Source organism: Plecotus auritus (genome assembly GCF_963455305.1).
Source record: "Plecotus auritus genome assembly, chromosome: 9".
Lineage (NCBI taxonomy): Eukaryota > Metazoa > Chordata > Mammalia > Chiroptera > Vespertilionidae > Plecotus > Plecotus auritus.
In genome coordinates, this window is record NC_137783.1 from 151,240,953 (window position 1) to 151,264,389 (window position 23,437).

The 23,437-nt window shown below is 61.0% G+C and overlaps 1 protein-coding gene across 1 annotated transcript; it reads right to left on the reverse strand.

Annotated features, from left to right (window-relative positions):
* Positions 1-6,558: 6,558 nt before the first annotated feature.
* SLC22A11 (solute carrier family 22 member 11) lies at positions 6,559-19,576 on the reverse strand (the record flags this gene model as incomplete). Its single annotated transcript, XM_080640741.1, has 9 exons — positions 6,559-6,766; positions 7,678-7,786; positions 8,962-9,176; positions 11,316-11,431; positions 12,953-13,076; positions 14,470-14,638; positions 14,731-14,885; positions 17,215-17,318; positions 19,184-19,576. 9 exons carry the CDS (start codon positions 19,574-19,576, stop codon positions 6,559-6,561), a joined length of 1,593 nt encoding a protein of 530 aa, XP_080496867.1.
* Positions 19,577-23,437: the final 3,861 nt, after the last annotated feature.

Sequence of the window (23,437 nt, forward strand, 5' to 3'; positions counted from 1 at the left end):
GAGAGAGAGAGAAACATCAGTGATGAGAGAGAACCACGATCGGCTGCCTCCTGCACGCCCCACGCTGGGGACTGAGCTGCAGTCTGGGCCTGTGCCCTGACCTGGAACCCAGCTGGAACCTTCTGGTTTACAGGTCGACGCTCAAACACTGAGCCCGCCGGCCGGGCGATGTGATGGCTTTAGTGCAGCATTCTTCTTCTTCTCTGAGAAAAACACCTGGAATGCAGGGGACAGGGGTCTGGGCCCTCTGGCTCACTCCCACCCGAACCGTTGGAGCAAAATGCAGGAAGGTTTGGGGGGAGGGTGCAGGGGGGCCTCCCAGCTCCTGGAAGGATCCTGTCCCCGCCCATTGTCTGCCACGGGACTTGTGATCGTCCCTGTGTTTCTGTCCTGGACTCACCTGTATCCTGGATGCATATGCATGTGGGTGTCAGCCCCCACCTTCATTTACACAGACACACATGCATGCATGCACACAGGCACACACACACACACACACACACAGATGCACACGCATGCGCACAGGTGCACACACACATGCACCATTTGCCTAAGTCCTCGAGGCTCAAGGAGACAGAGGGCACATTTGCCCACAGCCCTGGGCACACCCCTGCCTATGTGGACTGTATAGTCCCACTTGCTGTCCTCCCCACCCTCTCTCTCCTCTGCTTTCCCCCACCACAGAGGTCTGCTCCTTCTCTCCCTTTTGCTGCTCTTTCTTCTGCAAAAACAGATGTCCTCGGGGTCTCACCTTCCCCACGTGGCCTGGCCAAGGGGTTTTCCTGAGCCATGACAGTTGTATCTCTGACAGGAAGTCCGTTCTCAGCTCTTAGAATTGTACGTGCTACACGTGACTGGCTGGAAAAGCCACAGGCTCCCTTAGGCACCTCCTCCGGGACCTAGGCAGGCGGAAGCCCCACCAGCCCCCCGCCACCCGCAGAGCCTGATGAGACCTGAGTGGTTCCTGTGATGTCATGCCCCCCCCTCATTGCCAGGCCCAGGACCCCCGCGGGGTATCACCCGGCATGCTGGGCTGGCATTTGACTAGGATTGCACTGAATCCATAAATTCCTATGTGGAAAATTGACATCTTGGTAATAGAGTCTTCCAATCCATGAACATGGTATATCTCTCCATTTATTTAGGTCTTCTTTAATTTTTCAGCAATGTTTCATAGTTTTTAGTGTATGTATGGATCTTGCCTTTCTGCCCTGTGCTGTTTAGTGGTATTTTCTGATTATTACTAGCATACAGAAATACAATAGATTTTTGTATATTGACCTTGTATCCTGCAACCTTACTAAACTCCTTTATTATTCCTAGTAACGTTTTAGTAGATTTTTAAGTATTTTCTACAATCATGCCGTCTGCAGATAAAGACAGTTCTGTCTTCCTTTCTAATCTGTGTGCCTTTTACTTATTTTTTTCTTGCCTTAGTTGCACTGATGAGGACCAATGTTGAACAGAAGGGATAAAAGTGGACATCCTAGATTCATTTATAACTTAGGAAAGCCCCCAGTTCTCCACCATTAACGTGGTGCACCACTAGGTTTTTCGCAGGTGCCTTTACCAGGCGGAGCAGCTTCCCCTGTGTTCCTGGTTTGCTGAATGCCATTTATAAGGACTAAACGCTGAATTTCGTGAAATGCTCTTTCTATTGAGATGGTTTTGATTATTTACCTTGATTTTTGAATATTAAACCAACTTTGAATTCCTGGGACAAACTCCACTTGGTCATGATGTGTTGCCCTTTTTAATATATTGTTGGATTCAATTTCCTAAATATTTATTAAGAATTTGTGTGTCTACAGACAACAGGGGGTGAGGGCAGAGGTGGGGGGGCAGTTTTAAGGTAATGGGGGGATGAGGACAAATATGTAATACCTTAACCAATAAAGAAATTAAAATGCAAAAAAAAAAAAAGTTGTGTGTCTGTGTTTGCAAGAGATATTGACTTGTAGTTTTCTTTTCTTACTGGAGACCCAGTGCATGAATTTGTACACAGGTGGCGTCCGGCCGGCCTGCCCTGATGGGGGCCCATCGGACTGGGACAGCGGGGGTGGGGAGACGTGGAGGTTGGCTAGCCCCAGTGCATGTCATAGTGACCGGTCATTCCAATCATAGCAACCAGTCATTCCGGTCATTCCAGCGTTCCGGTCACTGGGCTTTTATATATATAGATGTGTGTGTTTTCTGACTTTGCTGTCAGAGTAATGCTGCCCTCACAGTATGAATTTTGCTAAGTCCAGGAGGTGCTTTTTCAATTTTAAGGAGGACTTTGAGTAGAATTGGCAGTATTTCTTGCTTAAATGTTTGGCAGAATTAGCCAGTGAAACCATTAACCAACAAGGCCTGGACTTTTCTCTGTGGGAAGGCTTTAAGCCGTAAGTTCAAATTCTGTAATAGATGCAGGGCTAACAGTGTTATCTATTTCTTCTTGAGTGAGCTTCGGTGGTTTGTATCCTTCAAGAAATGTGTTAATTTCATCCAAGTTGTCTAATCTATATATATAAAAAGCCAGCAACCGTAATGGCCCTACGACTGTAACAACCGGTCACTATGACCCCCACTGTGGCCAGCGAACCGGCCTGATCAGGGTGTGGGGCTGACCGGCCAACCTCGCAGCCCCTCCCCACTGCCGGCCTGCTCCTGACCGGACTCTCCCACCCGGATCAAGAGCGGGGTGGGCTGGCCAAATACCCCCTCCCTTCCCCCTGGCCAGCCCCGCCCCTGATCAGCCCGCCCCACCATGATAGGCCCACAGCCCCCCCCCCAGCTGGCCTGACCCTGATTGCACCTCCCCACCCCAATAGGGGGTGGAGCTGGCTGGCCAACCTCCTGCAGCTCCTCCCCACGGCTGGCCATGCCCCCAATGGGCCCCCACCACCCTGCTCAGCCTGCAGCCACCCCCCTAGCCAGCCTCACCCCTGATTGTACCCCCACCTCAATAGGGGGCGGGGCCAGGTAGCCAACCACCCATGGCCCCTCCCCCAGGTCACTGGCCCCCAATTGGTCCCCCCACCCCAATTGGGGGTGGGCTGGCCAGCCAACCTCCTGCCATCTCCTCCTCCTGACAGGCCAGCCGTGATCCTCCTCGATTGGGGCTGGGCCGGCTGGACCCCACCGGTGCACAAATTCGTGCACTGGGCCTCTAGTTGGTAATAAAATATTGCTCATACTATTCCCTTATCATTTTAATGTCTGTAGGATTTATAGTGATGCTTCCCTTTTCATTTCTGATATCGGTAATGTGTGTCTTTTCTCTTTTTTCCAAATCAGTGTCTAGAGGTTATAGATTTTATTGATCTTCTCCAAGAACCAGCTTCAGGTTTGTTTCTGTTTCTTGGGTTTGTACTGTTTATTATTTCCTGTCTCCGACTTAGTTTAGGTTTAATTCGCTTTTTTTTTCCTCATTTCTTAAGCTGATGTATTTGATTTGAGACTTTCTTCCTTTTTAATGTAGGCATTTAATGATATAAATTTTACTCTAATCACTGCTTTAACTTCATCCTACAATTTTTGATATATCATTAAAAATTTTAAAATAGTTCAAAATATTTTCTAATTTGCTTTGTGATGTCTTCTCTGACCTATGGGTCATTTAGAAATGTGCTGTTTAGGTTGAAGGAGGTTTTTAGATTTCTCTCTGTTACTGATTTCTAGTTTAATTCCATGATGATCCAAGAACAGACGATGTGTCATTTAAGTCACTTAAAATTTATTACATGTGAAGGGAGGCTGGGGGAGTATGATCTTGATCACAAGGCGCCAGAGGGTTCTGAGCAGAAAGGGGATTTGACTTGAATTGGGTCTGATCACTCCAGTGCATCAAGGTGAGAGGGAGCGGGAATGCCTGGATGGGGAGCCTGGGGCCTGAGGGTTCCCTGAGTTGGCCAAGGAGAGTGGACAGTTGTCTACTGAGTCCGATCTCCGGGGAAACTCGTAACTTTGTGATGAGGCTGCAGATAACGGGCTCGGAAGGTGTAGGTGAGGGAGGAGCTCGGTGTCCGGAAGGGCCCTGGGCTGGGAGTCGGGCCGGGGTTCACCCTGTCACTCCGTCTCTCTGGACGTTAGTTTCTTCACCTCCCACATAGGTGGTCAGCGCAATTACCCGACGGTTTCAACGCCTGGGCTGCTGCCCGCACAGGGCGGGTCTGCGTGAATTTAAATCTCGTGCTTTGTGACCTCTGGTGAAACCAGGAGGTTCTCGGAGGCCTAACAGCGAGTTTCTCTCCCCCTCCTGCTCCCTGGACAAGGTCCCCTGGCCGGATGACACCTCGTCTCTAGGGGACCGGGCACAGTCCCCGCATCCCTGAGAAGAGTGTTTTAGTTTCCTGCCAACCTGTGACATCGTTCAAATCAGCCATGACCCCTCCCTCAGCAACCAGGGGCACCGCCCTCTGGATACCAACGAGCCTCCTCGGCAGCCCCAGGCGGCTCGCTGCCCTGAGCACAGCCACGGGCCAGCGCTGGGAGCTCGCACGGCCCCATCCACCTGTCAGGGCCGCTGTCAGGTGTGCGGCCATCCCTGCAACCACTCCCTCGCCCGCAGGGTAAACAGGAGGCCGAGGAGACACCTCTCAGAGTGCACACAGCCCGGTCAGGTGAGGGGCTGGGCCCGAATTCCGCCCTCCCCGCCCCCCCCCCCCCCCCCGCCTCCTTCACGGGTGCCCGGGGCGTCTGGTCTGTGCTAAGGCCCATGAGCCCCGTTGCCCACCCTGGGGGGTAGGTTCCGTGATGGCTCCATGGTACGAATGAGGACTCTGTAAGGGGTGGGGTGAGACTGGAGCCCAGGTCTGTCTGGACCCTGCCCTGGTCTGTCCTATGATCCACTCTGGAACTAGGGGGAGGGGCTGTGCGGTGGGGGAGGGGCTGAGGGAAGGGGAGAAGCCGGAGCCTGGCAGGGAAGGAGGGGCCGCCTTGTTAATGGAGTGGACGTGGGGCAGCCCCGGGCTCCTCTAGGCCGAAGCAGGTGGGGAGTCGGACCCGGGTAGGGAGAGCCGGACGGCCGCCTGGCCCGGCCACACCCAACCCTCCAGGCTGCCCGCGTGGCTTCGGCCCTCTGGTTGGAGATGAGGCAGGTCCCTCCACGTGGATCATTTCTAGAACCAGGTGCTTTCTGTAATGACCGCCTCTCGCCAGGTGCCCCCGGCTGCTGCCGACCTTCTGGAAGGAAGGACCAACAGAGAGACCATGAGGGGCTGGATGGCCGCTCCTGGGAGCGTGGGGGCAGAACGGGGCGGCTGTTAGGGGAGCGCAGCTCTAAGGGATGAGGGTCCTCTGACTACCCTACACCCGGAGCACAGCAGGTGCCTGAACCCTGCGGCACACGCCGAGTGAGCCACGTGCCAGCGTCTGCTGCTCGGCTGGGCACCCCAGCAAGTGCACCGCCTCCAGCCCCTCCGTGGCCTCCACAGCGGAGCTGCACGTGGCACCCTGGGTATCGTCTGGATGCAGGGAGAGGCTGTCTTAAACAAGGAGGCCGCCAAGCACCCGCGGTCGCTGTCACTGTCATCGTGGCCTGGCCCTGCTCTGCCTGAGGGCTCCCCGTAAGTACCCTCGCCCCGGACACCGCAGCCGCGCCCATAGAGGGGGTGCGGGGCCAGGCCCTGGCCTTGGAGCTTTTGTATAATTTAAACCCCAAAACGACTCTTGGAGCGAGCTGCGTGTTCTTTCCTTTTTTAACACCCTTTTACAAACGAGGCAGCGGACACGGAAAGGTGAGTCTGACTATAGGAAGCGCTGAGGAATGTTCCCTCACTTCTAGTCTCTCCAGGAACATCCATGAGGGTGGCATGATTTGTTCCTGGAGGGCCCAAGAGAACCCACGCACCTGCGGATCTGTGGGCCTGGAATGCTCTGTGGGAACCCCCCTCGGCGCACCCCCGCCCCGGACCGCTGAGGCTGCCTCTCCATCAGCTTTGGGGAGAGGTTAGCCACACGCCCAGGTACGCAGGGACTCAGCTGCGGGCAGCCTGGCTGCAGAGCTGGCTCGGAACCATCACGTGTTCCTGCCCAAGTACCGTCCCTTTCTCCCTGTGGGACCTCGGATAAGCCGCTTCATCTCGCCTTGTAAATGCAGAGCGCGATCGATGGTCTCTCCGCGCAGGGTTGTTGTCAGGGTGAAATGGTTTCAGAGACAGAAGGCTGGCCGCCCTCTGTGCCGCTGCCCTGGGCGTGGGGTCACCCGATGACAAGCCCAGCCCAGGCCCCGCCCTCCCCACCCAGGACGGCTCTCTGACCGGTGGCCACCACATCTGCCCGCCCCGCGACAGTGTGTGCGAGAGGAAGCCGCCCGCTCCCAGCGGCCAGGGGTTGCTCCCAGGGGCCAGGGGTCGCTCCCAGGGGCCAGGGGTCGCTCCCAGGGGCCAGGGGCCGCTCCCAGGGGCCAGGGATCGCTCCCAGGGGCCAGGGGTCGCTCCAGGGGCCAGGGGTCGCTCCCAGGGGCCAGGGGCCGCTCCCAGGGGCCAGGGATCGCTCCCAGGGGCCAGGGGTCGCTCCCAGGGGCCAGGGGTCACTCCCAGGGGCCAGGGGTTGCTCCCAGGGGCCAGGGGTCACTCACTGGCTCTCCAGGTCCTGGATGGTGTCAGGGAGAGGGAGGCCCCGAGTCTCCGGGAGGAAGGGTAGGACAAAGCTGGAAACAATGAGGATGACCCCGTAGATGAGGGGGGGCAGCAGCGGCAGAGCCTGGCGGGTCATCATGATCAGGGGCCCTATCACAGCGCCCAGCCGCCCAGCCGACTGCAGGAAGCCATCGGCCGTCATCCTGTGGGCAGAGGGCGTGGCCCCAACCCTTGTCATAGTTGGCACTCCAGAGGGGGGACTTCCCCAAAGGGGGACATCTGGCTGGGTCAGGAGATGCCAGGGGAGGAAAAACTGGGCTAAGGGAGTCGCCCTCCTCAAGGTCTCCCTCAATGTCACCTCCTCCATGGAGCCCACCCAGATTGTCCCTTCTAGGGGGCCTCTGCCTCCTTCCAGCTTCCTTCTGGGAGCTCTCTAGGGCCCACTCCATGCTGGTCTTAGGGGACTGGGAAGCTTGCTCAGGGCTCCTGCTAGCCCCTGCGTTGCCAGCTTGCGCTTTGTATAGAATAGCAACAAACTCGATCAACGCACATCCAACAAACGAACGGAAGGATGGACAAGCGAGTACGCGAGCGCCAAGAGTGAGGGAAAGCGCACTGGGGGGAGTCGGGGAACGGAGGGCCACTCCTGCCGTCTGTTGAGGAAGTCCTCTGATTTGAGTCCTTAAGCCTCAGTTTACCCTGCTGCCCAATGTGGGGGTGAGACCCCTGGTTCTCCGTGTCCCACGGAGCCTTGGTTCTGAGGGGTGACTCTGCCGGGACAGGGAGGGGCAGGGAGGAGAAGGAGGGGTCCCCACTGTACCAGGGCAGCCCTTGGCTCCCTCACCAGGGTTCTTCTCGGGCCTGGAGGCCGAGGGCCTTTGTGTGGCTGCCTCCGGCCCGACGCCGGGAAGGGCTGCTCTGAGGCCCTGGCTGAGGGTGGCCTTTGGGGCAGGACGCGGGCCGTGCGCTCAGCTCCATGTTGGCAGCCGGTCCCCTCTGCCCTCTGCTGTGTATCCCTGGGTGCCCAGCCCTCCTTGGCCTCCCCGCCGGCCCTCTCAGGGTGTCCCTTTCTCACCCACCGCCTGGCAGCCGGGCACGGCCGCAGCCCGCCTACCGCAGTGAGGTCGGGAAGAGCTCCGACTTGTAGACCGAGTAGCAGGTCAGGCACAGGCCAAGACAGCCCTTCCCCAGGACGGCGCAGGCGACACGCAGGGCCTGCCGGTCTGGGCAGAGGAGAGAGAGACGGGGTCTGCGGAAGGTGTCCGGCGGCCTGCAGGGAGGCTGGGCTCTTCACAGGCCTCCCTGGGCCGGAAGCAGGTGGCGGCCAGGGCCAGGCGGCCAGGGCAGGAGGACCTCATGGCGGTGGTCAGGGGGGTGCAAGGCGAGAACCCAGCCAGGTCTGGGGTGGGGGAGCTGGCCAGCAGGTGGCCGTGGCTGTGCGGGGCCTCTTGGCCCTGAGCGCCCTGGGTCCTTCCCGTGAAGGAGAGGATCATGTGGGACCCAGGTACCCAGAATCCTTCTCACTGTCCCAACGCCTGCCTGTGGGGGTCCTGGGGTCACCGAGAACCACGGGGAATAGCTGGGTTCACGGAAGCCCAGGTCCAGGCATGGAGCCACCCTGCCCCGCCCGGGGCCCTCCTGAGCTACAGAAGGGACGGGAGAGGCCTCCAGGCATCGCGCCTCGTGCAGGGAGAGCCAGGTCAGGGCGCCGGCCGCCCCAGCTCACTGCCTCTTGCTTCTGAGAAGAGAACCACACACTTGGTGCCTGTCCGGCCTCATCCCAGCAACCTAACGGCCGTCTGCCTCCTGGCCCTTCTCCCCCTGCAGCTCCAGCCTCCTGGCCCTTCTCCCCCTGCAGCTCCAGCCTCCTGGCCCTTCTCCCCCTGCAGCTCCAGCCTCCTGGCCCTTCTCCCCTGCAGCTCCAGCCTCCTGGCCCTTCTCCCCCTGCAGCTCCAGCCTCCGGCCCGAGGCTGCTCCAGCCTCCTGGCCCTTCTCCCCCTGCAGCTCCAGCCTCCTGGCCCTTCTCCCCCTGCAGCTCCAGCCTCCTGGCCCTTCTCCCCCTGCAGCTCCAGCCTCCTGGCCCTTCTCCCCCTGCAGCTCCAGCCTCCGGCCCGGCCCGAGGCTGCTCCAGCCCTGGCTCCCGCTCCCGCCAGCCTGACTTCACCACTCTCAACCGCGATGTCGTAGGGAAACGGGCGGGGCTGCTTGGGGACTGGACTCCTGAGACGACGTGGCAAAGGCTGCCACCGTGATGGACGTGGGCAGAGCTGGGGCGATGGGCCCGCAGCCTCGGGGCCGGGAGGGGAGGAGGCCAGCGTGTTAGGTGCGGTGCCAGGCAGGGCAGCGAGGACCCAGGCGGTCAGCGGCGCCCTGTCCTCTCCCGCTGCCCTGGCCTCACCTGGTGGCACCAGCACATTAGCCAGGATGGAGAGGCCTCCCACGGCCTGGGAGCTGGCCAGGACCACGCGGCGGCCAAAGAACCTGAGCAAGACGTTGTTGGCGGCCCGGCCCAGGAAGTCCACGGCTCCAAAGAGGACCTGGAGGAGGAAGACGTCACGGCCCAGGTTCTGCAGGTCCAAGACCAGCCCGTAGTAGGAGATCATGTGGGAGAAGCTGCAGGGCAAAGCCAGAAGTCGGGGAGAGGCCCCCCGACCCCGCACAGCCGGACCTGCAGGAGCCCGTCCAGAGCAGGACCTGCCTCCCCAGGGCCAGGCTGTCCCCCGGGAAAGGGTGGGGAGGGCCGTGGCCGCCTCCATTCCAGGGTGGGGCGTGGCCAGGGGCCTGGGCGGGCTCCTGGCCACCATCAGACGGAGGCTTGACCGGCCAGGTGGACAGGGCCCTGCGGTCAGCTGAGCTGCTCCCGGTCCGGCTCCAGTGCCCCTGGCTTTGTTTCTGGAACCACAGCCTGGCTCCGGCTCTAGTAACCAGAGGCCACTGCCCCTCTCGGTGGCCATTCTGTCTTTAAAGATGGGACTCAGGAGAGAAGGACGTCTCTGTGGGGAAGGCGGCTGGGCCCACCTTCAGGATGGGAAGTGCATTCCCCAGCCTTGGGGTGCTGCCTCCCAGCTGGGTGACAGGTGGCCCCGGCCAGAGGGACAAGCAGAAGGGCCACCAGCTCCCAGGGGTGGCCTGGGGCCTGGCTGTGAATGTGACAGGACTTCTCCCTCTCCCCCACCTGGCCCCACCCCTTGCCAAGTTGGTCCCCACTGGCGGACCTCAGTCTGCTTGGGGGGCGGGGGGGAAGGGCACCCTGCCACAGGCTCTGAACCTACAGCAGCTGAATTTCCGGTTTGGAGATTGAATTTGGATCCACAAGTGGCCATGACATGAACTTGCTCTCGACCACTTTTCAAATCTGTCCCCATCCCTGTTTCACCTGGACACGCCCCCCACCCCCACCCGCCCCCCTGCTGCGTCAGGTCACCCGAAGGCTGTGCCGGCCGCACAGTAGAGTAGCCGCAGCGATTCCGCGTCGGCGAAGGGAGGGAGTGAAGGGGACACGGCGCACACACGGGGCTGACACTGAGGCCCAGAGCCTCAGCCCAGTCGCTGGTTAACAGCCAAGGAGACGGAGAGGGCGCCCTCCAGCCTGTGCTCTGAACACCAGAACCTGCAGAGCGGCCCCGGGGAGCGCCCGGGAAGCCTGGAGGCGGGAAGGACGACCTGGGTGGTCCTTCTAACATGTCAGAAAGAAACGTGAACACACAAAGAGCATGTGATCCAGCCTCTGTTCTAACATGCAGCAAATGTTTGCCATTATAACCCAGACAGCCTATATGTGGTCAAATACAGCATAAAATAAACGCTTCATAACCTTCAGTTTTATTTCAAGACTAGAGGTCCAGTGCATGAAATTTGTGCATGGAAAGGGTCCCTAGGCCTGGCCGGCGATCAGGGCCGATCTGTGGGGCAACCAGCAGGGTGATGGGGAGGGGGGGGCCCTGCTGGCACCCGCCTTGGCTGGCCCCGCCCCCTGCCACCACTGGTCGGGGCCTGCGGGCTGGAGGCAGCTCCTGTGTTGAGCGTCTGCCCCCTGGTGGTCAGTACCTGTCATAGCGACCGGTTGTTCCATCATTTGGTCAATTTGCATATTAGGCTTTTATTATATAGGATGAGTCCCCATCGAAGCTGACCCTCGCTTTCAACAAGCCCTCCTAGAAGTCACTTTAACTGCGATCGCTTTATTAAGGGGACTTTTCTTGGTCCCTGGCACCCTGGGGTGCCAAGACAGGGCCTCCTGGGGTGGGGCGAGGATTCCATGCTCCACGTGGGCCCAGCAGGTGAATCTGGGAGAGGAGACAGCTCGGCCTCGGCTCAAATCCTCTCGTCACCTCGGGCAAGTTACTTGCGCTCTGGGCCCCTGTCCCCTCCTGTGCGTGGGGGGTAAATGAACTTCCTCACAGGGTTGGTCAGAGCAGTTAGCAGGTGCCCCAGGCACTCAGCCCGCTAGGGGTGAGCTGTTGGGGTGAGTCCAATGCTGACAAGCAGGGGTCCGCTCAGCCACCGCGGGGCCGGGGCTCCCGCCTGCCCTGTGCTCTCAGCCTGACCGCGGCCTCCCCCCCAGCTGGCCTCTTGCGGAGCTGACCTCCAGTCCAACCACATCTCCACGCACTGCCTCTCTCTTGCCTCCTGGGGGGCTGCCTGTCCCAGCCAGAAACGCACCCCAAAGAGGCCTGCAGGGGTCCCCACACACACAGCACTCCCCCGCCCTCCGCAGCTCTGTGTCCCGGAGGGGAGGTAAGGGTGGCGTACTTCACCACTAACAGACAGCAGCTTCTCCGGCGGAGAATGGGCACGCGGAACAGATCCAGCAGCGACTGGTGGGCCTTCGCCGAGGCCACCTCCTCCTCCATGCAGGACATCAGCACCTCCGGGGAGAATGAGAACAGGGCGTGAGGATGGGGCGGCGCCTTGCCCCACCCCCAGGCCCGGGAATGGTGTCCGGAATGATGGGGAGCCTGGCCTTGACTGTGGAGGCTGGAGAACCCCAGGGGGCCAGGGGGAGGGGGACAGGCAGGTTTGCCCTGCCTCCTGGCTGAGCTGCTTCTGCAGACCTGGCCACCCACTCGGAAGCAAGGCGAGTCTGTGTCCCAGCTCCGGCCCTCGGGGCTGCAGGCCGCAGGCTGCTCTTGGCAGGTGCTGCACAAGGCCCACCTTCCGCTCACTCACCAAGGCTGGCATCAGGGCGTGCCAGCCGCACGGGCTCCCTGTGCCCCAGTGCCCATCCAGTCTCCTCCTGCGCCTCTGAGCCCTGCCTGCCCTGTGCTCAGTTCAGGCCTGCTCGGCTCCAGCCTGCCTCCTCCTAGAAGCCTTCCCCCATCCTCCCGCCCCAGGGCGTTTTGCCTCCCCTCATCTTTGGCCGCACATCCTCCACACCTGCCTCCTTGAGATAGCTACCTTCAAATAAGAACATCCTGGTTCCCAAATACAAGGAGAAGCCCGAGGTGAGTGTGCAGTGTACTAGCATGTGGATTGAGGCGGTGAATAATAAGGTGGTGGTGATGTGGATATGTTGTTGATAATGGTTGTATTGTGATTGGTGGTGATGGTGATGACAGTCATGATGGTGGTGAAGGTAATGGTGATGGTGTTGATGGTGTTTTGTAGAGATGCTGATGGTGATGCTAGTGGTGATGAAGATAAAGTTGATAGTGTGGTCTGCTGGTGATGATGAAGGTGATGGAGGTGATGGTGGAGTGTGGATAGTTGTAATGCTGTTGATGATGGTGTTGATGTTAGTGGTAGTGTTATTATTGGTGGGAGTGATGGTAGTTGGGTTTGAGTAGAAATGATGATAGTGGTGGTGATGGTGGTGGTGGTGGTGGTGATGGTGGTGGTGGTAAAGGTGGTGGTGGTGGTGATGGAGGTGGTAGTGGTAAAGGTGGTGGTGTTTTATAGAGGTGGTGGTGATGGTGGTGGTGGTAAAGGTGGTGGTGGTGGTGGTGGTGATAGTGGTGATGGTGGTGGTGATAGTGGTGGTGGTGGTGATGGTGATGAGGATGGAGGTGGTGGTGATGGAGGTGGTGGTGGTAAAGGTAGTGATGGAGGTGGTGGTGGTGGTGGTGATGAGGATGGAGGTGGTGGTGATGGTGGTAATGGTGGTGGTACTGGTGGTGATGGTGATGGTGGTGGTGGTGATGGTGGTGATAATGGAGGTGGTGATGGTGGTGATGGTGGTGGTGGTGGTGGTGATGAGGATGGAGGTGGTGGTGATGGTGGTGGTGATAATGGAGGTGATAATGGAGGTGGTGATGGTGGTGATGGTAGTGGTGATGGCGGTGGTGGTGGTGTGGGCAGTGGTGAAGTTGGTGGTAATACTGATAAGACATCGGTGGGTGCCCTTCCCCAGCCATGTCCCACACTCTGGGTCACCAACAGCAGCGTCTCACCTCTATGGTCAGGGCCTTTTTGGCTTCCTTGTGGCCGTTTATCCTGGCCACCTTTCTGAGTTCCTGGAGCGCTCGTCCTGGTTTGCCCGTGATAATGAGCCATCGTGCGGACTCCGGCAGCCACCTGTTAGGAAAGCGGGTGCTGCTGGGCCTCTGCTTCTTTCGAGCAGGCCGGGCACTGCCCCAGTCAGGTGGGCGGCAGACCCTCCCGCTGCCGTGGGCGTGAAAAGGCAGCACGTCTCCACTGCTAATGCCAGGCTGGGCAGCGCAGTCCCTGATGGTCTCAGATGCGCCCTGCCACCTGGCCACCGCTCCCCCGGGCCCGCTCCATCTGCTTCCTGGCTGCCGGGATCCTGCCCGTCTGAGCACGGGGCACAGCCAGCACACAGGCTGCCCGGGCCTGGGTGATCCTGGGGCCATTTCTTTCTTTTTTTTTTTTTCTGGGGCATTTCTAAGGCAGAAAGCGTACGCCATGCTGAATTTAAAAGCAAACAAACAAAAAACACACACCACACGTTTAAAACATCCCTAGTCAGAGGAGACAGTTTTATAAGCGAGTCTGTTCCTTCCCGGCCTCAGGCAGATGGGCAGGGAGAGGGGTCTCCCTGGTGAAGGGGGCAGAGCTTTCCCAGCGACAGGCTCTCGGCCCTGCTTGCAGTCAGCCTGCCTGGGTGCCAGTCCTGCTGTGTGGCCTCGGGCAGGTCACTGAACCTCTCTCTCTGGGGCCTCAGTCCCTCATTGGTGTTACCAACAGCACCCAGGACGCCCCTCAGTGCGACCAGGGGGGCTGCCGAATTAGTGTAATTATGGGCTGTCTTCCTCGTTGCCACGGAGCCTGTTGATACAACAAAACTCCATGTGGTCAGTGGCTGTATTTGCTGCTATGGCCCCTGTGCCTAAAACCATGTCTGGCATGGGTGGGAGTGCGGCAAACATTTGAGAAGAAATGAATGAGCCCTTAGGACTCGCTACACCTCAGAGCAGACAGATGTACCTGGGCCCAGGTGAGCTCAACGCTGACTCACAGGCACCGAGAACCTATGGGGACCTGAATTTGTGTCTGTTCCTGTATCTCCCCCCGCCCCCCGCCCAAACCCCAGCAGGTGTTTGCAGACCCCAGGGATTTTCATGGCACCAACGTAATAGTGAGGATGAAATCCTTCCGTATCTGATGCCAGTCCTCACCGACACGGATGCCCACAGGCATGATAGGTGATGTGTGAATGTGTGTGGCGGGGGGGTGGGGTGGGGAGAGGGCGCGATGATGCCAATGTGCGGGAGGCCAGTGGGCTGGATGGGGCCCTCTAACCTCTGGCTGAAATGCCCTGGAACTCTGAGTCCCAGACTGTCTCTCACCAGCCGGGGCTCTGCTCACATCACTCCCTCCCATGGCTCTCAGCATTTTGGAACCCGTGGCCGGCCAGAGTGCTGGGGTGGGGGGGGCACCCTCCCTCCCTGGGTCCCGCTCCTGTTCAGCGATGCTCTCCCCAAGGGAAAAGGCCCCACACTGTACCTACAAGGATACCAAGAAGATGGCAAAGAAGGGCATCGACGTGGCCAGATGGAGGGCTCGCCAGTCCCGCAGGGCGAAGGCCAGACCACCCAGGACCATCTGGCCTGTGCAGTAGGTGCATCCCAGGATCGTCATGGTGACAGCCCTCCTGCGGGTCGTGGTCCACTCCACCACTGGAAGGCGATGGAGGTGCAGGTGAGCGCACGCGTGGTGGCCTGGAGCCCCACCCTCCCCACCTCCCCACTTCGGTGATCCGGTGACTCACTGAGCGTCGTCGAGGTCAGGATGATGCCGGCCAGTCCGAAAGCATTCAAAAACCGGAGGCCACAGTAGACGAGGAAATTGGGGGCAAAGATGGCACTGGTGTTGGCCAGGGCCACCTGTAGGCAGCACCAGCTCAGCATGGACTTCCGCCCAAACCTGTTTGGGGAGAAGAAGCACCGCGGGGCCTGGAGAGGGCCTGGGACATCGAGGAGGAGGTGGTGCCTGCTGGAGCCGCACGTGCCCGCATGCCAGTTCAGGCAGCGCCTCCTGCTCGGGACCCCGGAGCGCGTGCGACTGCGTGTCACAGAAATGGCAGCCGCCTGGCTCTCAGCGGGCAGCGCAGCCTCACGGTCAAGAATGGACTTTGGGCCCTGGGTGGGTAGCTCAGTGGTTAGAGCATTGTCCCAATATGCCAAGGTTGTGGGTTCAATGCCCGGTTGGGGCACATACGAGAATTAACCACTGAAGGCGTAAATAAGTGGAACAACACATCTCTCTCTCGCTCTCCTCTCTCTTCTTCTCTCTTTCAAATCAAACAATAATTTGAAAATTATGGGGGAAAAAAGAATGGGTTTGAGTCCTGGGTAACCTTGAGCTCCTACTCAATGTCTCGGAGCCTCAGTTTCCCCACCTGTGAAATGGAAGCATTCACCAGGGCCTGCTTGCAGGGCTGCTGTGAAAATCGAGACACTGAGCGAAGGGACTGAGCTGAGCACCGGGGGCCCTGGGCAAGCCAGCCAACCAGCTGCCGCCTATCTGTGCCCGGTGACAGGGGCTCCCAGGTGACAACCCACACACCTGGAGGGCCCTCGGCCCGGTGCCCACACGCGCCCGGGGGGCTGAGCCCGGGGCCTGCCCAGCCTGAACCGCTGCCTGCGTTCAGCTAAGCTCGTGAGTGTTCGATGGGAGAGAGGGGGGCCAGCCTGGGCCCCGCCTGTCTGAGCAGCACCCGAGCAAGGACGCCGCCCACCGGTGACGTTCGGGGCCACACCTGGCTCTGACCCAGGTCACGGGGACGCGGACCATCGCACCGCGGAGGGAGCAGAGGCTGCGGGCCCCTCGCTGCGCCCGGCTCCCGCCAGGCTCGAGGCCAGCATTGTGCCAGGCTCGGCGCGAGCTCCACGCGATTGACTCACTATGACATCCCGCAACCCCAGGGCGGGGGCGGGTCCCCACTTACAGGAGGACCCGCTTCAGGAAGCGAGGACACGGGAGCGGGAGCTGGGACTCAGCAGTGGGACCGCAGGGCCCGCTGCCCGGAGAGCCAGAGCTGGGAGACCCTTCACCCACTTATGACATTATAATTGTGCCAAGGCCGGCACTGGGGTGCCACCCCCGAGCCCCTGCCTTCTCGGAGCGACGTCTGGAGGGGACACAATACATGGTGGGTGCCGCAGAGGGGTGCTATGCTGAGGGAGGGGCAGGACCCCAGCTCGGCCAGGCTGGAAGGCCCTCTGAGGAGGAGCCTGGAGCCGAGGCCTGTGTGCTGGGCACCAAGCAGAGGGGTGGCTGCCAAGCGCCAGGCAGCCGTGGGCAGGGACCTGAGCACCCACCTGATCCTCACACAAGCTGCTGCGAGGTCACCGTAGTGTGCAGGGCTGGCTGCGGCCCAGCAGAGGCTGAGGGGGGCGGGGGGCTGCCCAGGCCTGGGATGGTGGTGACCTGAGCAAGGGGGCAGCGTGCAGAGGGAGGGGTGGGGCTGGGGTGTTTGTGAAAGTGGGGTGAGGGGAGGAAAACAGGGGTGGCTCTAGGGTTCTGGGGTACGCCATAGGGTGGGGCTGCTTTCCAGAATGGAGCTGGTGTGAGGGGCTGGCTGGGCCCTGGCAGTGAGGCCTCCAAATGGAAGCTCCAAGCAGCCGGTTAGGGCCACAAGCTGAGGGGCCAGAGTAGGTGGCATGGGTCCTGGATGGGGGTGCCTGGCAGGAGAGGGCAGAGGCAGAGGGGAAGGCGCTGGATTACTTCCTGGGCACATCACTGGGGGACGGGGGCGGGGGGGGCAAAGGAGAAGGAGGAGAAGTGGGGGGAGTATTTCTATGTCACAGCAGGTCATGGACTTGAAGTTTAAAAAGAGGGTCTGTTTCTCCCCAGAAGACTGAGCTCCCTGAGGCAGGGACTGTGCAGCATCTGGCGCACAGTAGGTGCTCAGTAAAGGCTGGTGCCATGGCCAAGGGCAGAGGGCAACAGTGCTCAGGGCGGTTTCTCCCAGGCAGGCACCTAACTGGCCTAGGGCTTCGGGACATCACTGCCCCCTGGTGACCTGGGACCCATGGCCAGACCTGGACCAAGAGAATCCACTCTCTTAGGGACCATGAACCCTTTCGTGACATCTCTGTACCTCTGCCCGCCTCCACACACGCGCGCGCGCACACACATGCGTGCACACACACACACACACACACACACGCACACGCACACGCGCACGCACGCACAAGCACGCTCCACGCTCATTCCCTGAAGGCGCCAGCAGGGAGGGAGGAGGACTCACCAGCAGGAGAGGAGGCCCCAGGCCAAGGAGCCCAGCAGGTTCCCGGCCATGAAGACAGCCTGGCCCACGGGCTTCAGGCCTCGGCTGCCGCACACCAGGCCCCACTGGAAGGGAAGGAGATGCGCCAGCCGGCTCAGGGCGAGGACCGGCGGGGTCCGGGTGGCAAGGGCGGCCCAGGCCGGGAGTTCCCAGCCAGGCCCGCCTGCTCAGCCTGGTCCTGCGGGTTCGGCCGCCCACCATGGGGCCCTCCCTGGGGCCGGGTGAAGAGGGGGCCGGTGTGCTGGCCGCAGGCCTCCCTCTGCCCACAGCCCACCGCGTGGCACAGTGTGGCAGGGCCTTGGTCTGAGTGGGGAGGCCCCTCGGGGGGGACGGTGTGGGCCTGGGACGGGTGAACCACAGCTCAGTGCTAACCGCTGACTGCGGGCCGGGAACGCGGGCGGCGAGCTGCTGCACCTCGCAGCCTGGTTCCTCCTCCGAACTGGGGCTACAGCTGCTTCTCACGGGCTGTGCCTCCGGCCCAGGGCGGGCACCCACCCCTGACCTCTGACCCCGCCCCGCCCCCTCCCGGTCAGTCCTCACAGGAGCCTGACAGCTGAGCTCTTGTCCTTCTCTGGGGGTGAGGGGGTGACGGCAGTAGGAGCCCCGTCCCTGAGGGGCACGGTCCACCTGCAAAGCGACCTCCGGAAAATGCAACCAGGCCGCAGCACTTCCTGCCCAGAGCCCCAGGACTTACCTTGTGAGGAAAACCCAGCCCTCACCTGCCTCCCCGATGGGGCCCGCCTCCCCCCACGGGGCCCGCCTCCCCCCACGGGGCCCCGCCTCCCCCCACGGGGCCCCGCCTCCCCCCACGGGGCCCGCCTCCCACACGGGGGCCCGCCTCCCTCCACGGGGCCCCGCCTCCCCCACGGGGCCCCGCCTCCCCCCACGGGCCCCGCCTCCCCCCACGGGGCCCGCCTCCCCCCACGGGGCCCGCCTCCCCCACGGGGCCCGCCTCCCTCCACGGGGGCCCGCCTCCCTCACGGGGCCCGCCTCCCTCCACGGGGGCCCGCCTCCCCCACGGGGCCCGCCTCCCTCCACGGGGGCCCGCCTCCCTCACGGGGCCCGCCTCCCTCCACGGGGGCCCGCCTCCCTCACGGGGCCCGCCTCCCCCACTGGGCCCCGCCTCCCCCACTGGGCCCCGCCTCCCCCCACGGGGCCCGCCTCCCCCGTGGAGCCCCGCCTCCCCTATGGAGCCCCGCCTCCCCTATGGAGCCCCGCCTCCCCCACGGGGCTCCGCCCCTCCTGCTCAGGGAGCAGCACCGCCTCTGCCCCTCACCGCCCCCCCAGCAAGGCCCACGCGCTCCCACTCAGACCCCGCCTGGACCAGGCTGCCCCACCTCCACGGGGCTGATTCCTCCCACTGTATCCCAGGTCTCACCTCCAATGTCCCCTCCTCAGAGGGGCCTTCCCGTCTGCCTGTCCCTCCCCCACTCACAGGGCCTGCTTGTCTCCTTGGCGCTCACTTAGGCCACTGGAGACGGGACAGGAGAGGGACCCAGAACCAGGCTCCGGCCCCCAGGACACTCTAGCTGTGTGTCCTGGGACAAGGTAGGACACCTCTCTGCGCTTCTGTTTGGTCCTTTATTAAATGGGGATTAAAATAAGACCCAGCCCACGAGATCACAGGGAGGTTGTGCGACAGGGAGAGCATTTGGAACAGGGAGAGCATTTGGAACAGTGCCTGCCGCGTCAGAGGCGAAAGGTGGAGGTTGGCTACGCTGCTATGAACGGTTTGAATGCTGACTGATTCTGGATCCGCCAACAGGCTGTAAGGTCCTAAGGCTCCCTGTTGGTCCTGTGGCCCTGGCCGCACAGCAGAATCGGGCCTGAGCAAGTTGAGGGAACAGCATGCCGTTTCCTGCAGGGTGGACGGCCGGCCCTGGAAGACCAGAAGGAGGAAAGCTGGGGGGGGGCGGGGGGGGGGGCTTACCTCGGCCACGATGGTGGAGGTGAAGGTGCTGCGGTCGTAGACCCAGCCGTCCACGCACGGCTCCGTGGCAGCCTCGCTCCAGTTGGTGGCCGTGGCGTTGGGCGCCAGGAGCTGCCACTGTGGGTGGCGGAAGCGGCGACACTGCTGGGGCTCCTGGTTGGGGCCCCGTGGGATGGAAATGACCAGAAGGGCCTCCGGGGTGAGGTTCGTGGGGGCCTCGGAGCTGCTGTCCAGCAGGTGGGCCCAGCAGCGGTGGCCCGGGGTGGCCGCCGAGAAGTTGTCCAGGAGCATTTGGGAGGGTAAGAAGACGGAGGCGAGGAGGAGGGTGAGGGCCTGCAGGGTCTGGAAGAGGCCCACGCCCCCCGCTCGCTCCAGGAGCTCCGTGAACGCCATGGCCAGAGCGGCCGGCACCCCGGCAGGTCTCCTGGGGGTGGGGGTCAGGGAGCCTGAGTGTCCGGCTGCCGCCTGGAACCACTGGCGAGCACAGGCCCGCGGGCCCAGATCTGCCTCGATCACCTCTCCGCACGGTCGTCCGTCCCGAGTGGACCCCGATGCTTCGTTACCCCGTTTCGTTACCCCAGGGCTGCCTGGGGTGTCTGGCTCTCCAACACTAGTGAAAGGTCGGGTGGGTTTTTAAAAGATGATAAGATGCAACGCCTTGGTGTTACTGAGTTACCTGGTGGAGGAATCTCCACCGGGCGCGGCCTCGGTTAAAGATCAATCTCCCCGCGGCTCCTGGGTGAGAAGGGGCTCAGCAGCCCCCGCGGGCGGCTCCCCGTGCTCCTGAATCTTAAACTTGCACAGCCCTTGGCACGTGGCCCTTTAAACCAGGAAACATCGGCCTGACCTTCACCATTTCAGGCCCTTGCCAAAGCAGGGAGGTGAGGACTGGCAGGGCCCTCCTGGCCGGACTTGGAGGAGGCCGGGTGGGGGTGGGGCCGGAGCTGGAGGAGGGCCGGGCTGGGCCCAGTCTCTCCTTACCTGGCGCCTCCTGCCAGGCAGCACGGGAGCCCGGCTCGCAGGCCGCACTATTTTGGGACACTTCTATTTTGAGGTTCAGGTTGTCTTAATTAGATTGTAAGCTCCCGGGAGGGGGCGGAGCGGGGGGCGGGGAGGACCATGGCTACAAGTTCCTGGCATCCGTGGAAGCCCCCCTGTGGGACGTGGAGCGGGGCAGGCATGCAGATCCGGGGAAGGAGTAAACGCACGCCCCCTTGGCCCCGTGTCTCAGGCCGGCCGGCCCGTGTGGGTGGTGTGAGGAGGCGGGAAGCCAGCCTGGGCCCGCCGTCACGGGGGCTGCTGTGTGCTCTGCTGTGTGCTGACCATGCTGCCTCCACCCTCGCTCCCTCACCTCAGCCAGGAGAACGGCGGTGCTAAGCCCCAGGCAAGAACACAGGCTCAGAGAGGGCAGGCAGCTCGGCCAAGGTCACACAGAGGGGTCAGGGTTCAAACCAGACTCTAAAGCCTGAGCCGCCCTCGCCAGTTTGGCTCCGTGGATACAGCGTCGATCCACGGACTGAAGGGTCCCGGGTTCGATTCTGGTCAAGGGCATGTACCTCCGTGGCAGGCTCGCTTCTCGGCCCTGGTGCGGGAGTGCGTGCGAAGGCAACCAATCGATGTGTCTCTCATATCGATGTGTCTGTCTCTCCCTCTCCCTTCCACTCTCTCTAAAAATCAATGGGAAAAAATATCCTCGGGTGAGGACTAACAAAATAAACAAGTAAAGTAAAGCCTGCTCTCCCCGTGCCCCGGGCCAGCTGCTGCGTGGCCTGGCGCCTGTCATGGACCAGACCTCAGCGTAAGGCTGGAATTCGGGGTCTGGGTCAGATGAGGGCCAGCCAGGAGCCCAGGATGTGAGAGGAATCGGCTGTCAGTCCGGGGAGCGGCTGAGTGCTGGGCGGGTGACCCTGAGCTTCCCAGAAGCTCCCAGAGGACGCGGGGAACTCGGCCAAGATGGCATCAGCCAGGAAGCCGAGGAGTCGGGGTTCCAGGCCCGATGCACAGCCGGGGCTGCTTCCTTCCTCTGCTCTCCGGGCAGGAATCCATTGCACATTTTAAAATAGCAAATAGAGAGAAGCGGAGAGAGAAGCGACTCGCACTAAAGCGCCGGAGGCCATTGGGCGTAGCCCCAATCTGGAGCCGCCGACGGCGGAGCTTCACGGGACAGAACTGTGCTTTACGCTGTGTTCGCACACCCGCTCCCAGGCCGGGCGGACCATTCCCGGGGCGGGACTTCCCCTCGCTGGCCCTGGTCTCTGGCCTGGGAAAAGGACACGCTGCGTGTGGCTGCTTCACACCTGCGCCCGGACCAGCAACCACAGGAGTGCTGGCCCAGACGCAGTTCCCCGGCCCAGGAATATGCATTCACCACAAGCCCCCAGGCGGTCCTGCTGCCCTGGGACCCAGCCTCCTCGCAGAGCGGCTGGGCTAGAGGAGGCCGCTGAGCACAAGGCATCGAGAGACTTCTCTCACCCTTCTCCTCCCAGGTGCTTTAAACAGGTTCTTTCCCCTGCCCTGTGCCTGTCGTGGACGCCCTAGGCTTTGCTTACTGCAGAAGGTCAAACCTCCCGGATTTGACAGAAGGCACCAGGAATTTCCAACCGACTCTCTGCTTCCAGGCCAAGGAATTTCTCATTTGTATTTTCTGTTTTTCTGGAGCCGCTGGGGGCAGGGCTTCCTACAGCCGCTACGCCACCTGGTGGTCACACCCGGGACTGCAGCATTTCCAGCATCTGCATCCGCTCATCCTTGCTTAGGTGCCCATCCCCCAAGGGTTCCCAGGCCCGCGGAGGGAGAAGAGGCTTAAGGAGGGGGTGCGGGGCGGGAAGGCGGGAGACAGGCCGCTTTAGATATAGCCGCCAAGTCCTCCAAGTGTCTCATCAAATTAATTGGTGTAAATTGAACCCTTGGTTCTCATTGAACCATAATTGCCATTGGGGTTGATTTTCCCAGCCAAGGGCTCCGTCAATTAAAGCCAAGGCCAAGCTCGGCTGCCAAATGACCTTCGGCAGTTCACCTCCCTCCTGAGACTCTCAGCTCCTCAGCTCTCCATGGAGGCTTCCCCGAGAGGTAGTAAGATCCAGTGACAGTGAGGATTAGCCACCACCATCGCCGCCAGCACCACCATCGCTGCCAGCACCCTCCCTTTATTCTTCTTTTGTTTCTTTCCCAGTTGAAGTCAAAGCATTTAGGACACAGCTGGGCTCACGGTCCGGCCCTGCCTGCACTCCTGGAAGAACCTGGGGTTGGGAGAAAGGGGGGTCTTTCCTAGGCTCACAGATCAGGGTGGGGACAGGGCTGTGCAGGGTCTGGAGTCCTGACTCCAGGTTCAATGCCTCTCCCACGATACCCATATGAATAGAACCGATGAGCCGCTGGAAAGTCAAAGGGACAATAACCATAAGATGTCTAATTACCTTCTTGTCTAGAGAGCAGGCCTCACCCGCGGGGTAGGAGGTACCGATGAATCACAACAGGAACAAACCAGGTCTCACCATCCCAGGGCCTGACTTCCTCCAAGGACATACTTTGGGGGTCCCCCCCCCGTAACACCATGAGCTTAAGTCACTTCTGTCCTCCCTCTGGAGTTCTCCACAAGTCACTTAGATCCTCTAGGTCTGACACGTTATAAAACCTCATCTCTGCAACCCCTCCCAAGTGCACCCATGTGTCTTTTTTGGGGGAGGGAGGGTGAAGGGACCCTGTCAGCTCAGTTCCCCTGTTCTCTCTCGCAGCACACATATAGTGAAAGCCACGGACTCGTGTCAGGAACGGAAGGAAACCCCTTCTCTGGTGCCCTGGCCCCGACAACCCCACGCCGAAGGGGACCCCACATGACTGCTTGCTTCCATGTATTCAGAAACACGTCACCCTAAAGACATAGACTTTGTTTTAATTGAGAAGTTGGATGTGTACATGGCAAACAGCCCGATGGGCCAGAATGTGAGAAATGACAAGTACTTCCTTCCCCCACCACCCTGCACTGCCCGAAGGCAGCTGCCACCAGCAATGCACACTCTCCCAGAAGCGCTTAGAGCACCTTCAAACGTTTGCATTGGATTTTAAATTGTTGAACAGGCAGTAGGTTCACAGGGTTCAAAAACAGGAAATGTAAAATAAGGCCTCTGCCCTAACCGGTTTGGCTCAGTGGATGGAGCGTCGGCCTGCGGACTCAGGGGTCCCAGGTTCGATTCCGGTCCAGGGCATGTGCCTTGGTTGCGGGCACATCCCCAGTGGGCAGTGTGCAGGAGGCGG